At 45.8% G+C, this 13,958-nt stretch overlaps 2 protein-coding genes and 1 long non-coding RNA gene across 3 annotated transcripts; 2 read left to right on the top strand and 1 right to left on the bottom strand.

The window, feature by feature from the left end:
- Window positions 1-7,612: 7,612 nt before the first annotated feature.
- On the bottom strand, window positions 7,613-8,538 carry LOC103627078 (adenylate kinase 4). Its single transcript, XM_008647409.2, has 3 exons — window positions 8,299-8,538; window positions 8,089-8,208; window positions 7,613-7,971 (listed from the first exon to the last, which is right to left on the bottom strand). The coding sequence occupies exons 1-3, from the start codon at window positions 8,521-8,523 to the stop codon at window positions 7,780-7,782; spliced, it is 537 nt and encodes a 178-aa protein (XP_008645631.1). The 5' UTR covers window positions 8,524-8,538; the 3' UTR covers window positions 7,613-7,779.
- Window positions 8,539-10,041: 1,503 nt separating this feature from the next.
- Window positions 10,042-10,814, top strand: LOC109939548 (uncharacterized). Its single transcript, XR_002262028.2, has 3 exons — window positions 10,042-10,148; window positions 10,274-10,468; window positions 10,773-10,814. It is a non-coding gene; the product is annotated as an uncharacterized lncRNA (long non-coding RNA).
- Window positions 10,815-12,070: 1,256 nt separating this feature from the next.
- Window positions 12,071-13,550, top strand: LOC100502503 (uncharacterized). Its single transcript, NM_001196981.1, has 4 exons — window positions 12,071-12,286; window positions 12,417-12,538; window positions 12,638-12,851; window positions 12,940-13,550. Exons 1-4 carry the CDS (start codon window positions 12,128-12,130, stop codon window positions 13,321-13,323), a joined length of 879 nt encoding a protein of 292 aa, NP_001183910.1. The 5' UTR covers window positions 12,071-12,127; the 3' UTR covers window positions 13,324-13,550.
- The last annotated feature ends 408 nt before the right edge of the window (window positions 13,551-13,958 follow it).

Raw genomic sequence — 13,958 nt, 5'->3', positions numbered from 1 at the left:
CATGGTGAAGACGAGGTAGACCCATCTAACCTTTCGGGGACCTCTAACCAGCCAATACCTGCGCTACAGGGAAAACGTGCGTACAACCATGTTTGTTCAGCCATTGCTTCAGCAAAAAACAATATGGTGTTAGTGATGCTTATGTCGGCACAGGTAGTAGATCTATAATGTCATTCCCTTCAGCGCTTGCCGCATCCAATAGGCAACGCCGGCGCAGTAGAGTACATCACATGCTACCTGGCGAGCCATTGTCGACCACGCTTCCTTTGGACAGGTCATACGTAGATGCTCTAAAAGGTGTGTATTATGCCCGACATTCCTGGTAACGTTCTTCCTGCTTTGCTTTGGTGCTACCCTTTCTCTTCTTCCTGTGTAGATGCATACCCTGAGAGGTCATACTACGGTGGCCCCGAACATGTATGCCCATACTGCCACGCTGTTTTCTGGTTCCAAGAGCGTGTCAAAAACGATTCCTTCTCCACCCAGAGGAAAATTGTGTACAACCTTTGCTGCAAAGGAGGGAAGGTGAACCTAAAACCATTTGAATATCCGCCGCCTTTGCTTGCTGATCTTTTGAAATTTGATGGAGGTACTCGCTCGAGGCGTTTCTTGAGGCTTATCCGCTCCTACAATTCATTGTTTGCATTCACCTCTTTCGGTGCAGCTATCGACAAAACCATAAATAACGGCACTGCACCTTATGTTTTCAAAATTAATGGGCTGGTGCACCATAGGATTGGCACGCTACTTCCACAGCGTGGGACACAGCCAAAATTTGCCCAACTGTACACATATGACACGGAACATGAGACCCAAAACAGGCTAGGCATTTTTGAGACCGATGACGGTGCTGGTAGCCAGCCAGACCCTGAAATGGTGTCGTCGCTGCTCGATATGTTGAATGAAAACAACTCGCTTGTCAAAGCGTTCCGATGCGCGAGAGAACGCCTTGAGCGCGAGGGTGATCAAAAGATAACGCTCAGATTGCTAGGTTGTAACACACGCCATGATGTACAATACATCCTACCCTCAAATGGTGAGATTGCTGCCATTATTGTTGGCGACTACACGACCGGGGAATACACATATGATGTTCTTGTGCATGATAGAGAGTGCGGCCTCAAACGTGTTTCATGCTTGCATCCAGCGTACATGCCTTTGCAATACCCTTTGTTGTTTCCTTACGGTGAACATGGCTTCCATCTTGGTATTAGGTATTTTGGTGATGACGATGTTGGTTCATCAAAACGAAAATACGTCACGATGCTTGAGTTTGTAAGGAGACACATGCACTACAGATTGGACGAGCCAAACCCATATACATGTTACGGTAGACTAAGTGATCAAATAGATGTCGATGCGTATTCAACTATCGAAGGAAACAGACTACAGTACATAGCAAGCCACCAAAGCGATCTACGGTCAGAAACTGTGCAGGGCATAGCTGACGCCATTGATAAGGGCTTCGTTAATGCTGATTCGATTGGCTGTCGGGTAGTTGTCCCTGCCAGCTTCACTGGTGGTAGAAGGTACCATGTCATGAACTACCAGGACGCGATGGCTATATGTAGGGTATACGGACCACCGGATATTTTTGTAACTTTTACTTGTAATACCAAGTGGAGGGAAATAGCAGATGCTTTACGCTTTGAACCTGGCCAACAACCATGCGACCGTTCTGACTTGGTGGTGCGTGTGTTCCATATGAAGGTAAACGAATTCGTGTCGGATATTAGAGAGGGGAAGACGTTCAGTTCCATACTTGTAGTCCTATACACTGTTGAATTCCAAAAGCGTGGCTTGCCGCATATACACTGCCTTGTGTGGCTAGCCGATGGGAACAAAGAGTTTAGCGCTTCTATTGTTGACAGATTCATTTGTGCTGAGATTCCTGATATCGACGCTGACCCTTTAGGGTTTGCTTTGGTCGACGAATTCATGATGCATGGTCCCTGTGGTGCTGACAACAGAAGGTGCCCATGTATGAAAAACGACAAATGCAGCAAAAATTTCCCAAAGCCCTTCCAAGATGAGACCATCTTAGACGGCTTTGGCTTTACTATCTATAGGCGCAGGCCTGATGACAGACATGTTCTCAAGAATGGTGTGAGACTTGATAATAGAAACGTTGTTCCATATAATATGCACCTCCTGAAAAAGTATAATGCGCACATTAACGTTGAATGGTGCAACAAGTCAAACATGATTAAGTATCTATTCAAGTATGTTACGAAGGGAATTGATAGAGCAAAAGTGTACTTTGAAATCACCGCAAACACATCTAATGTATCGCCTGGTGCGCAAGTAGCACCACCGAATGAAATCCAGGAGTACATCGATGCTAGGTATTTGTCTACATGCGAAGCATTGTGGCGCGCATTTGAATATGACATTCACTTTAGAGTGCCTTCTGTTGAGCGACTTGTTGTACATCTTCCTGGGTTAAACCACGTGCGCTACGAACCTGGCGCGGACCTACATGCGTTGCTTGCTAGCTCCGCGGCCAAAAACACAATGCTAAATGAATGGTTTGAGACTAATTTGAGGCACGAACAAGCTAGATGCTTAACGTATTGCGACTTCCCAAAGAAATGGACATGGGATGCCTCCGCCCGATGTTGGAAATCGAGGTCTCGCTGCACAAAAATTGGACGCATGTACTATGTACATCCTACTGCTGGCGAACTATACTACTTACGCATGCTATTGATGATAGTTAAGGGTTCGACGAGCTATGTTGATATCAGGACGTTCAATGGTCGAGTGTATGACACATTTCGTGATGCGTGCGAGGCGCGTGGGTTGCTTGAGAGCGATAATGAGTGGAAGCTGTTGTTTGACGAGGCGATCATATCTGCGTCGTCGTACCAGCTTAGACAGCTTTTTGTGACCGTAGTTATGTTCTGCCCTGTTGGTAATGTGCGTGCGTTATTTGATACATACTGGCTATCTTTTACAGATGACATTGGTCGACAACTTAGAGATACATTGGGAAATCCTAACTACAACATACCACAAGAACAACTCATGTCCCTCCTGATACGCAAACTATCAGATGTCTTTGCTAATAGTGGTGGCAACATAAATGACTATGGTTTGCCAAAGATAGATGTCCAATGCGCTTTTGTGGATGAGAACATATTAATTAATGATGAAATTGAACATGAGCCATTAATGTTGTCGATGCACGCTGATTCCTTGGTTACATAATTGAATGCGGACCAGCGAGCCGTTTACGATGCCATAGTTGGACGTGTTTGCAGTAACTCACCGGGTTTTTTCTTTGTCTGTGGCCATGGTGGCACAGGCAAAACCTTCCTATGGAACACTATAATCGCAAGGTTACGTTCCGAAAAGAAAATAGTGCTTGCAGTGGCCTCCTCTGGTGTCGCATCCCTACTTTTGCCCAGAGGGCGCACTGCACATTCAAGATTTAAAATACCATTCGATGTAAACGATGCTAGCACGTGCAGTGTCAATAGGGGTACCATGCTTGCTGAACTTATACAGGTGTCCTCCCTCATTATATGGGACGAGGCGCCAATGACCCATCGTTGGTGCTTTGAGGCTTTAGATAGGACATTGCGTGATATTCTTTCAGAACATACTCCTTCAAATGCGCTCCTCCCGTTTGGTGGCAAGCCTGTAGTTCTTGGTGGCGATTTCCGGCAAATACTACCTGTTGTTAGAAAAGGATCTCACTCTTCCATAGTTAACGCCTCTATTACAAACTCTAATCTATGGCGCCATGTCGTCTTCCTTAGGCTGTGCACCAACATGCGCCTTTATGATCCCTCTTTGCAAGTAGATGCGCGAAACGAGCTCGACATGTTTGCCAAGTGGGTACTATCTGTTGGTGATGGTGCCTTGCCTGCTGAAAGAAGAGGGAGCGAGCATGAAGCTACGTGGATTACGATCCCTGAAGATTTGTTGCTCCGGGTTGACGGTGATAAGGTAGCTGCGCTTGTATCAAAAGTATACCCAGATTTTCTACTGAATTACCGAGATCCCACATACCTTTCCTCGCGTGCCATTGTTTGCCCAAATAATGCCACAGTCGATGACGTTAATAACTACGTTCTCTCGCTTGTCCCTGGAGACAGCATCCAATACCTAAGTTGTGACGTTATAGCAAAATCATCGGAACACATACCAGACTTCGACGTCCTCTACCCTACCGAATTCTTAAACTCAATTGATGCGAACAATTTCCCTGCCCACAAACTCGAGCTTAAAAAGGGTGCCATTGTGATGTTGTTGCGCAACCTGAATCAAAATAAAGGTCTCTGTAATGGCACACGGCTTCTTGTCACTCAACTCGGTCAACGCATTTTGCACTGCGTAGCGCTTACATGATCAAATGTTGGGGAAGAAGTCTTAATACCAAGGATTGCCCTCAACACTACAGATGTGAAGTGGCCCTTCACACTTCAGCGACGGCAGTTTCCAGTACGTCTGTGTTATGCAATGACGATAAATAAAAGTCAAGGCCAAACATTATCAAGAGTTGGCATTTACCTCAAGAGACCTGTCTTTACACATGGCCAGCTTTATGTGGCTGTCTCCCGTTCAACGTCTAGAAATGGACTTGTAATACTGATTGAAAATGAAGATGGCTCGTGCGGCTCACAGACTCGGAATGTTGTTTACAAGGAAGTCCTCGCTGCAGCTGATGCGGCTGCCACTTAGCCCCTTTTCTGCTTGGTTATTGTAGTGCCCCGTGTGGCGTTTGTAAATAAATAACGTCGTCGAGTACCTACACGTTTGTTTCTTATACTTTTGTTTCTACGTTTGCAGCTGCTAATGTGTGCTATGTATAGGTTGGTACGAGAGCCATGTTTTTTTGTCATGCTTTGCACATGCTGTTTCATGCATGGCTTCCGATGTCCTTGCTCTTATGTTTTTTCTTCCTACTTTACGTTGTAGATGGGAGACGTGTTGATCCCGGAGCTCCAGCGTGGGAACACTTCTGTGACCATATGCGCTCGTGTTTCTCGTTTATGGGATTTCTGTGATCCTCAGGATGAAGCAAAGTTGCTCCATTGTGATATGGTGCTGCTTGACGAAGAGGTACAACATCTGCACGCTTATTTATTTGGTAAAGGGAATGTGGCATTGGTATGAGATTAATTGCTATTATGTTGTTGTTTCCTCCATCGCTGCTTTGTTCAGGGAAACGGTATCCATGCTGCAATATTCCCACCAGTCATACAAAAGTTCAAGCCACTGATAAAAGAAGGAGTCGTCTACAACATCACATACTTCCGGGTCAGAGCCTCGAACAATTTGTACAAGCCTGTTTTCAATGAGAACATGATTACCTTTACAAACTGGACAAAATTGGAGGAGGTTGTTGAGGTTCCGCCAGCATTTCCTGTGCTTACCTACTCACTCACACCGATAGACCAGCTCCATTTGTGAGTCGACCACAGGGAGTACTACACAGGTAGACTTTCTTACTTATATACTACAAAGGTTAAAAGGCTATAATTTTGTTGTATACATTGATTGGATCCAATACAGATACCATTGGAATTGTCACTTCCATCTCGGCCGTGGCGCCGCACCGATCCAAAGGGCAACATACAACCAGCTCTAAGAGGACTATTTCCCTATGCAGTGTCAGGTTCGTTATACATAGTTGTTACTGTTTTTTAGCCGCATAGGGATTTCTTTCCTCTGCCTTCATCTACATATGCTTCATTGCATGACTCTTCCTACATACTTAAACTAAAAACAGCAACAGCAGTTCGGTAAATGTTGTTCTCTGGGGTGGGCAAGCTAGCTTATTCCCTGGAGAACAGATCTACAACGATGGTCAGTCCTCTCCACAGATCCTGATGTTTGTTGGCACGCTTGTCAAGAAATACGCGGGTATACTAACTTTGAACTTTTGAGTTAAGTGCTTTTTGATAGTTCAGACCTAATGCCCTTTGTTTTAGATGGACTGTGCTTGTCTGGAGGCTCACCCTGTAAGTGGTACATTAATCCTGATGTTCCTGAAGCAAGTGCCCTCATGGCTAGGTAATATTCTGCTATGCCTGCTGCAGTTATAAAACTGTTGTTTGTCTTTGTTGTGTTCTAACTTCAGCTTGACTCATTGTATGTACAAACCAGTGCGACGAAAGCGCATAGTCCCATTAAGTGGAACGAGGTTCTATCTTTGAATCAGCCTATGTCTCATGTTCCTGAGGAACAGAAAATTGCTTATATCAGAGATCTGCACCCATTTGAGAATAAGGTATGTTCCATGTTTCATTCACTTAGCTGCTGTTGCCTTACCAACTGCCATGGTCTTCTGTTACTGTTTTCCTGCAGCCGTGCCATAGTTGGTTGGATCTGGGAATGTAGCATGACCGTATATTTACATGTTCGTGCAGGATAGGGAATTCTTGGTGATAGTCACTGTAAAAAAGATTGGTGATAGGTGGTGGTACAATGCATGCAAAAAAATGCACCCGCACAGCTGTGGCTCATGGAGATTCCTACAAGTGCAGCGATCAATTTTGCGCTAACGTTGGCACGCCCATCCAAAGGTTACTCGGCATCTCTTCACTTCAATTGCCTCCATTCTACCTTTGCCTCCCAACAACTCTCGCTGTTTTGACTCCCACTCATGTCTAATATGCAGCAGCTACTTTTCTATGCATCACCCTGAGTGAACGTTTCTGTTTCCTATACACATGGCCTACCCATTTTCACTGTCCTGACTCGGTATCACCATGTGTTTTAGGTACAAATTGCTTCTCACTGCAGGGGATGAGACGGGTGACACAGACTTCATCCTCTTTGGCCGGATGGCGCAACGCATAATCAAGAAGCCGTGCGATATGCTGATTGCCAACAATCTGCCCGGCTTTATTCCTGATCCAATCACAGATCTGCTCGAGAAGACATATATATGGAATGTGAGTTTATCTGACCACACAATCAATACTGGAAATATTTGTTTCCAGGTCAACGCAGTCGTGGCAGAGATAGATACTTCAAAGGACTCCATCCAAGCATCTTCATCAAGGTCAAAACAGCCACAAACTATGCTGTTGCAAGACGCACCCAGTGGCGTTGAAGACACTCCTAACAAATCCTCTAACTTGGTCATGCCTTCGACCCCGCTCACACCACAAAGTTCCGCAACCAGTGTGCAAGATAAGGTGTGCATCCCATAAACTTCCAATTTTATGCTGCAAACAGTACACCGTCAGTTACTGACCCCTCCTATGCAGACTTTTGGTATTGGCAGCAGCACTGTGGTTCCAGGTGCTACTCTCGCTATAACAAAAGAACTGACATCCACGCCTAGGAAGAGGTAAATTCCGCTTCATCGCACCCCAACACAGCTTTATTACAGGCCTTCATGCTTCATACAAACAAAAAATGTAACTGATAATTATTAGTGTGCATATACTCTGTTTGCTCGTATCTGAAATATGTCACCCATGGCCAAGGAAGCCACGTAGTTCCCTCCGATAGGAAGCAACTCATCACAAATAGAGGGGATAAGCCCCTTAATCTCTCTAACAACCTTATCTAGCAACTGACATTTATCTAATCACATCTGTGTCGGTATTGCTGTCCCAAAAAAAGCATTGGTAGCATATTCACCCAGCCATAAATGTCAAGATGTCATTAACTGGTTCAAAAACTTATGCCACAAGAAGCTGATTGGGAAACTTGAACAACTTACACACTAAAATAGTGAGTCGATCCACACTAAGTCTAGAAGAAAATAGTAATCATATAAATAAGATCGTGGAAACATAAAAATAAGCAGCTTAATTAAATGTTCTGTACTCGACTTACATCATCAACTCCTGGAGACTTTGGAGGTGCAAATTTTGAGTGGTAAGTCCTACCACTGGCTGAGTGGATCCAACGACCAGTAATCCGTTCTTCCAATACAGCATCATCAATTGCAAAGTTCAGGACTTTGTCAACATTGGCACCTTGCTTTGCCAACATCTCATCAAGCTGTACAGGATGTTCAAAAAAACAGCAACGACAAATTATACTAAATCAAATACAGAATCTATAACAATATGATATAGGAATGTTTGTTCATGCTGATGCATCGAGCAAGTATCTGACCTTCTGTGCTTGAGTCACAGTTCTAGGAAAGCCATCAAGAATGAAACCTTTCTGGCATGAGGGTTTCTTCATAGCTTCATCAATAATGCCCACAACCAAATCATCTGAAACAAGCTCTCCCTAAAAGAGGAAGGCAGCACGGAATGGAGTTACAAGAAGCTTTTTATTCTGGTTAGCATTTTACTATATGTTTTGGTCTGCTAATACTACCTTATTCATAGCTTCTTTAGCTTTGATACCTAGAGGTGTCTTGGCCGCCACAGCAGCCCTCAGCATGTCACCAGTGGCTAAATGGCACAAGCAATATTCATCCTTGATAATAGGAGACTGAGTTCCCTTTCCAGAGCCAGGTGGACCTACAAGATTTGTAGAAGAGGTGTCAAATTCTCCAAAATCGAGAGCACTATATAATAGAAATAAAAATAAAAAAGTCATGAATGAGGAAAGAAAAGATTATAAAAGTGTTATGTTTATTACTCTCCACAAAAAGCACCATGACCTTATATCTCCCTTCACAGTATTGCCCTCTTTCATCCTGACTACCAGTACCACAAAATATATCGAACCAAATAGCATAACAACAAACAAGGCCACAATGAAAAGCAAGAAACCATATAGCAGACAGCAGTTGTTTCAATTTACTTGTCTTGAACGACACAGTTTAGTACCATTTTGTTAATGCAGATCAGTTTTTTTGCGGTGTAAATGCAGCAATCATTAGCAGCAAAAACTAAAAACAAATTGCATAAGGGAGTTCACCTCAGTATTGCAGAAATATGGACGACAATACATACTCGGAACCAATGAAAAGTCAAAAAAAAGTGGCATGGCAGAGTATCATCGTTACTTGCCTACACGATGGGACGCCCCCGTCTTAATGTCATGAAGAGAAGGCTTCCACATCAGGTCAAGCTGACTAAGATTATCTGACTTCTAATTTTGATAATCCTTAAAGAACTAGCAACTAGCCATGTGCATCCAACCATGTCCTGATTTGATTTGGACATGGTGCTGCCATTTTTAGTTTTAATACTTCAATACACTATGCAAGTAGTGCTGCCATTTATAGTTTGAATAAATCCACTGCCAGTCCACGTGTTTAGGAGGCTAAAGCACACCTTCCCGCGAGCCTACAAGTTTGGATTAAGCCGCAAACCACCAGTACGGTAATCCACCATCTGTGTACAAACAACCGATCATCCCATGATTCTTAAAGCAAACTTAACGAATAAAGAAAATAGTTAATTGATATAAAGTGCTGAACTCAACAAGATATTACTAGTGGTACATTTGAATACTAAGAAGGGAAGTAGGCAACAGCTACCTACCTGGCAAATCTTTCTCTGTTCGATTGCGGTTTAGAATTGCGGCCACATGTGTGATCATATGATCAGTTTAGTTAGACTTCACATCGTGGATGGATTTATGCTTCGCCCGATCTAAACCCTAAAGTAACTGCAGAGGATCATCGCTGTGGTTACACCTAAACTTAATGCTACTGCTGGAGCTACTTCGCCAGAAGTAACTGCAGAGGATCGTCGCATTGCGGACAGTGATTTCCATGTTCCTCAAGCCCAATTGTTGTTACCCCACTGCTTGCAGGGCTGAGAGGTGCATAGGCAACAGATTAGCTTCTGGCTGATTACCAGTTGCACTGTGCACAGATCAGCGTCCGATTTAGGGATTCACTCAGTTTAGCAAAACTGTATCACTGGCCTTCTTGACTTGGTACGAATTCCTCGCATACAGCATTAATAACAGCTTCCCTATCTCCAGATCCGACCATAACTCCAAAACTAAAGTAAGATACAGAGGCAGCAAAGGCTCAGGAGTAAAGGCTGGACTTAATTGTTTTTTTCATTTTTTTTGAGTTGAAGTAAAGGCTCACTGAACTGAAGGCATAGGGCAGGCCAAAAGGCTTTTGAAATTGTTGCTAACCAAGCTTTTCGTTCTAGGACAAGGTCTTCGCCTGCAAAGACAGTTACAAAGAGGTTGTTCACCGACGTAGATGGAGGAATCGCTGGCTCCAAGGATGCTGCGGATAGCGCTGCTGCCCCTAGGTACCTTTTCCCTTGTACCTCTAAGTTGTCCATGAACACCTAGGCAAGAAAATATTTTGGTTTCGATTCCTGGCCTAGACTGATATGTCCTAGACTATCTAATTGTAACTCTGTCCCCTTTTCAGCTCTACCAAAGATGCTTAGTCACAGAGGGCCACAGGTCTTTTGGGCTCACAGTTGCAGCTGTTCGCTCTTTTGGATGATCGTTGTCTACTACTTTTGTATCCAAGCTGCTATGTACATCTGCTTTTGGAAGGAGATATGATACATGTTCATGTCTACACGCTCGATACAGATTGGCCCAGAGCACACTTAACAAGGTATGCTGGTTTGATCTTATGCTACATACTCCGTCTAGATCTGCACATTTTAGACACCACACAACCGTAGTTCCACAACTTAGACTTTACATGATGAATCAATTGTGTTAGCCTCTGATTACCAGCATCCAGAATGATTTCATCATGCTGAATTGTTGTGCTGTGCAAAAAAAAAAATGTGTCAGCCATGCTCAGTCTCAATTCATTTTGCCTTGGCGTTGATATATCGCTACGATTTGTTTGTGTTAATGGTTTGCTCCAAAAAAAATAAGTGGTCTAAATGTTTCTCACAACTGTGTTTCAGGTTACTACTAGATCAGTGTTCGCCATCGATGCTATGCACAGGTCACGCTGGATTTCTATGCTTGTTGACATGAACGTGCTTCGCTCCCTTTATGTTTAAGCCTAGGCAGCTTGATGTGCTTGTGACAAAGACCTTTTAAGAACTGCGCAATAAACCAATGCTTACAACACGCTTTTGTGTACAACGATCATCTGCTTGTTGCACCGTACATGTATAGTCTATGGAGCTGCAAACTGTTAGAGTTATGTATTATTTCGCAACTGCATGTACACTGTCTTTTAGAGACAGTTGTGGAACCTGCGTCCGCGCCACATGTATTATATTGTCGTATTGTATCCTACAATATGTTCGTGTTCCTACACCGTGTTTGTGTTCCTAAACTACGTTTATATATGATGTTGTTTGTATATGATGTATTACATACTGTGTCTTTCATCACCATAATATGTACTATATTTCGTACACTCTCATCAGTTATGACCATTTTATGTTTTTTCAACTTTTATTCTGGTGAAAGGCACAAAGAACATCAGCGCGGTCTGTACTTTTTCCATACAGACTTTATGTAGGTTTGCTATGAAACGAACAGAATTAATTTGAAGCTAATTGTGTAGTGTTTGATTTTTTTTTTTTGTGCGTTTTCTTGATAGGCCGCCCATAAGGGATAGGGCGCCCATAAGGGCGCCACCTGTTCTAGTAACTTAATAAGCAAGAGATTTTGTAACGCATGCAGTGCCACCCGCAACCCACATGACATCATTTTGACGGCCTTCACCGGAAAGCTGGCCACTGCTACGCACGGGCCGTTACATTGTAACCGCCTGCAATAGAGAGATACGGTGGCGGGAAAGCTTAACGACCTTAGCAAGACTCGCTCGCGCGTCCTCTCAGCATTATTAATCAGAAAACACCTGCATTAGTAGTAAAGCAGTGGACCAAGGAAAGACACCTTCACTGAGTTGAGCTCTTGGCTCTCGATCGGAATATTCGTTCCCAAGAACAATGCGTTCGATTTTGATACCTGAATTTGTGATGGTGCAACCGACCGTCCGGGCGACCCCAAAGGCCAAAAGCAGAATTGCATTTGTGGACGCAATAATGCAGACGCCATCAGAGCGCATTAAGGAAGGAAGGGTACGCCGCCGTCGCGCCTGCATACGTGTTGCTGCCGCCAGTCCAGGCCGCTTCGTCGTTCATGTCCTTAACCCAGCGGAGAGGAGAGCCGTACGTCTCCCTGCCCTGCCATGGTCACCCTATAAATGCGTCTCCAAATGCCGGTCCAACAACGGATCCGCTCTCAGACTCAGAGCAAGCTCTCTCGTAAGAGGCATTTGGCGGCAAGTAACAAGATAAGAATGAGAATGGCGGCGGCGAGCAACGGCGCCCCCCTGGTGGTGTTCGACTTCGACAAGACCATCGTCGACTGCGACAGCGACAACTGGGTCGTCGACGCCCTCGGCGCGACCCGCCGCTTCGACGAGCTCCTGCGCCACCTCCCATGGAACCACGCCATCGTAAGTGCCAGCGGCCGCGTGCTACTGGCAGCCAGCAGGCTGCAGTGCACACCTCATTTGCCTCCCTGAACCGTTGGTTAATAGGAGCTAGCAGCATTCCTGTATATGTATATAATATATATGCACGCAGGATGCAATGATGGGCGAGCTGCACTCGGAGGGCAAGACGGCCGAGGACATCAGAGGCAGCCTCAGAAGGGCGCCGCTGTCCCCGCACGTCGTCGCGGCCATCAAAACCGCCTACGCCCTCGGGTACGTACGAGCTGCGCGCCTGCGCCTGCGCTGCCCTTTGGCCCCTTCCCTTCCCTGCGAGTTCTCTCTTGATCCTCCCCAGATCCTCCTCTTCTTCAGGTGCGAGCTGCGCATCCTGAGCGACGCCAACGCCTTCTTCGTCGACACCATCCTCGCGCACCACGGCCTCGCCGACTACTTCTCCGGCACCGACACCAACCCGGCCCACGTCGACGCCGCCGGCCGCCTCAGGATCCGCCCCTACCACGAGTTCGGCGCCGCCGCCCACGGCCACGGATGCGCCCTCCCGACCTGCCCGCCCAACATGTGCAAGGTGGGCGTGTGTTGCTTCTTGGTCATCACTGGTTGCCGGACCTGGCTCGTTCCTGACGCCGACCGTGTCACTTGATTACTTCATTCAGGGCAAGGTGATGGAGAGGATCCTGCTCCAAGAAGAAGCAGCAGCCGCAGCCGCAGCCGCCTCGGCGAAGTCGCGGCGGCGGAGGGCCGTGGTGTACCTGGGCGACGGGCGGGGCGACTACTGCCCGTCCCTGAAGCTGCGGGGTGGTGACTACGTGATGCCGCGGGCCGGCCACCCCCTGTGCGACCTCATCGCGGCCTCGCCGCCCGCCGCCGCCGTCCGCGGGTGGGCCGGCTTCGAGGACCTCGCCAGGGTTCTCCTCGGCATCGTCGACGGCGAGATCGCCCGCGCCGCCGCGGAAGAAGGCGCTGGCGCGGGCGTCGTTGTCGTCGTGCCGGCGCGTCAGGAGGCGCTCATGCCCCAGGCGGTCCGCGTGCCCAACTGATTGATGATCGTTCTCTGATACAGGTGGATGCGTGGAATATGGCGCGCCAAATTACTAGTATTAATAACTCCAGGCTCCATCTATTGTGCTGAGTGCTGACTGGATCATGCTGGAAATCTGCCTCAAACTGAGAGCCAATTAGTTGCTGGTTTCTTCGTGATATGTACTAGTATTCCTATGGATCCACCCAAGATATCCATTCCCTTGCTGCACGATTCTGAGTGATTCATTGTGATCCTATCCTGACCTCATCAAATCGACCAAAATCGGAGTCAACAGTGATCGTTAAAAATGGCATGCATTGGAGAAGCTTTCGTTGGGTCTTTCTAGTTGTGTCACTTAGGATCCCTATGATCCTATGATGTGATGGATTTAGTTCTGAACTTATCGCAAAATCGAATTATTATAGAAAACGACAAAAGATATAAACAAAGTTAAATGTCAATTGTCATGTCACAAGTCACACAAATAATCATGCAAAATATGTGTGCATGTGACTTTAACTTCCCCTCTCATGCTTCCTTTTAAGAAAGGGAAGAGGCAAGCAATTTAAGTTGGTTTCGTACTCCTCACTTTTCATGCAAGACTACAAAATCACCATTTCCAATCCTACCATTCCTGAGTGGACCTGTGAC

Source organism: Zea mays, chromosome 5 (assembly GCF_902167145.1).
Source record: "Zea mays cultivar B73 chromosome 5, Zm-B73-REFERENCE-NAM-5.0, whole genome shotgun sequence".
NCBI classification, from domain to species: domain Eukaryota; kingdom Viridiplantae; phylum Streptophyta; class Magnoliopsida; order Poales; family Poaceae; genus Zea; species Zea mays.
This window is presented reverse-complemented; position numbering and strand designations above follow the sequence as displayed.

What these genes read in the sequence shown, in the direction of transcription:
- LOC100502503 (NM_001196981.1), top strand. Translation starts at nt 12,128, where the DNA reads ATGAGAATGGCGGCGGCGAGCAACGGCGCCCCCCTGGTGGTGTTCGAC. An exon ending in TCCCATGGAACCACGCCATC is followed by an intron (nt 12,287 to 12,416) that starts GTAAGTGCCAGC and finishes ATATGCACGCAG; the next exon opens with GATGCAATGATGGGCGAGCT. An exon ending in GCCCGCCCAACATGTGCAAG is followed by an intron (nt 12,852 to 12,939) that starts GTGGGCGTGTGT and finishes TACTTCATTCAG; the next exon opens with GGCAAGGTGATGGAGAGGAT.
- LOC103627078 (XM_008647409.2), bottom strand. Translation starts at nt 8,523, where the DNA reads ATGACTTTTTTATTTTTATTTCTATTATATAGTGCTCTCGATTTTGGA. An exon ending in CTAAAGAAGCTATGAATAAG is followed by an intron (nt 8,209 to 8,298) that starts GTAGTATTAGCA and finishes TTCCTCTTTTAG; the next exon opens with GGAGAGCTTGTTTCAGATGA. An exon ending in CTGTGACTCAAGCACAGAAG is followed by an intron (nt 7,972 to 8,088) that starts GTCAGATACTTG and finishes CATCCTGTACAG; the next exon opens with CTTGATGAGATGTTGGCAAA.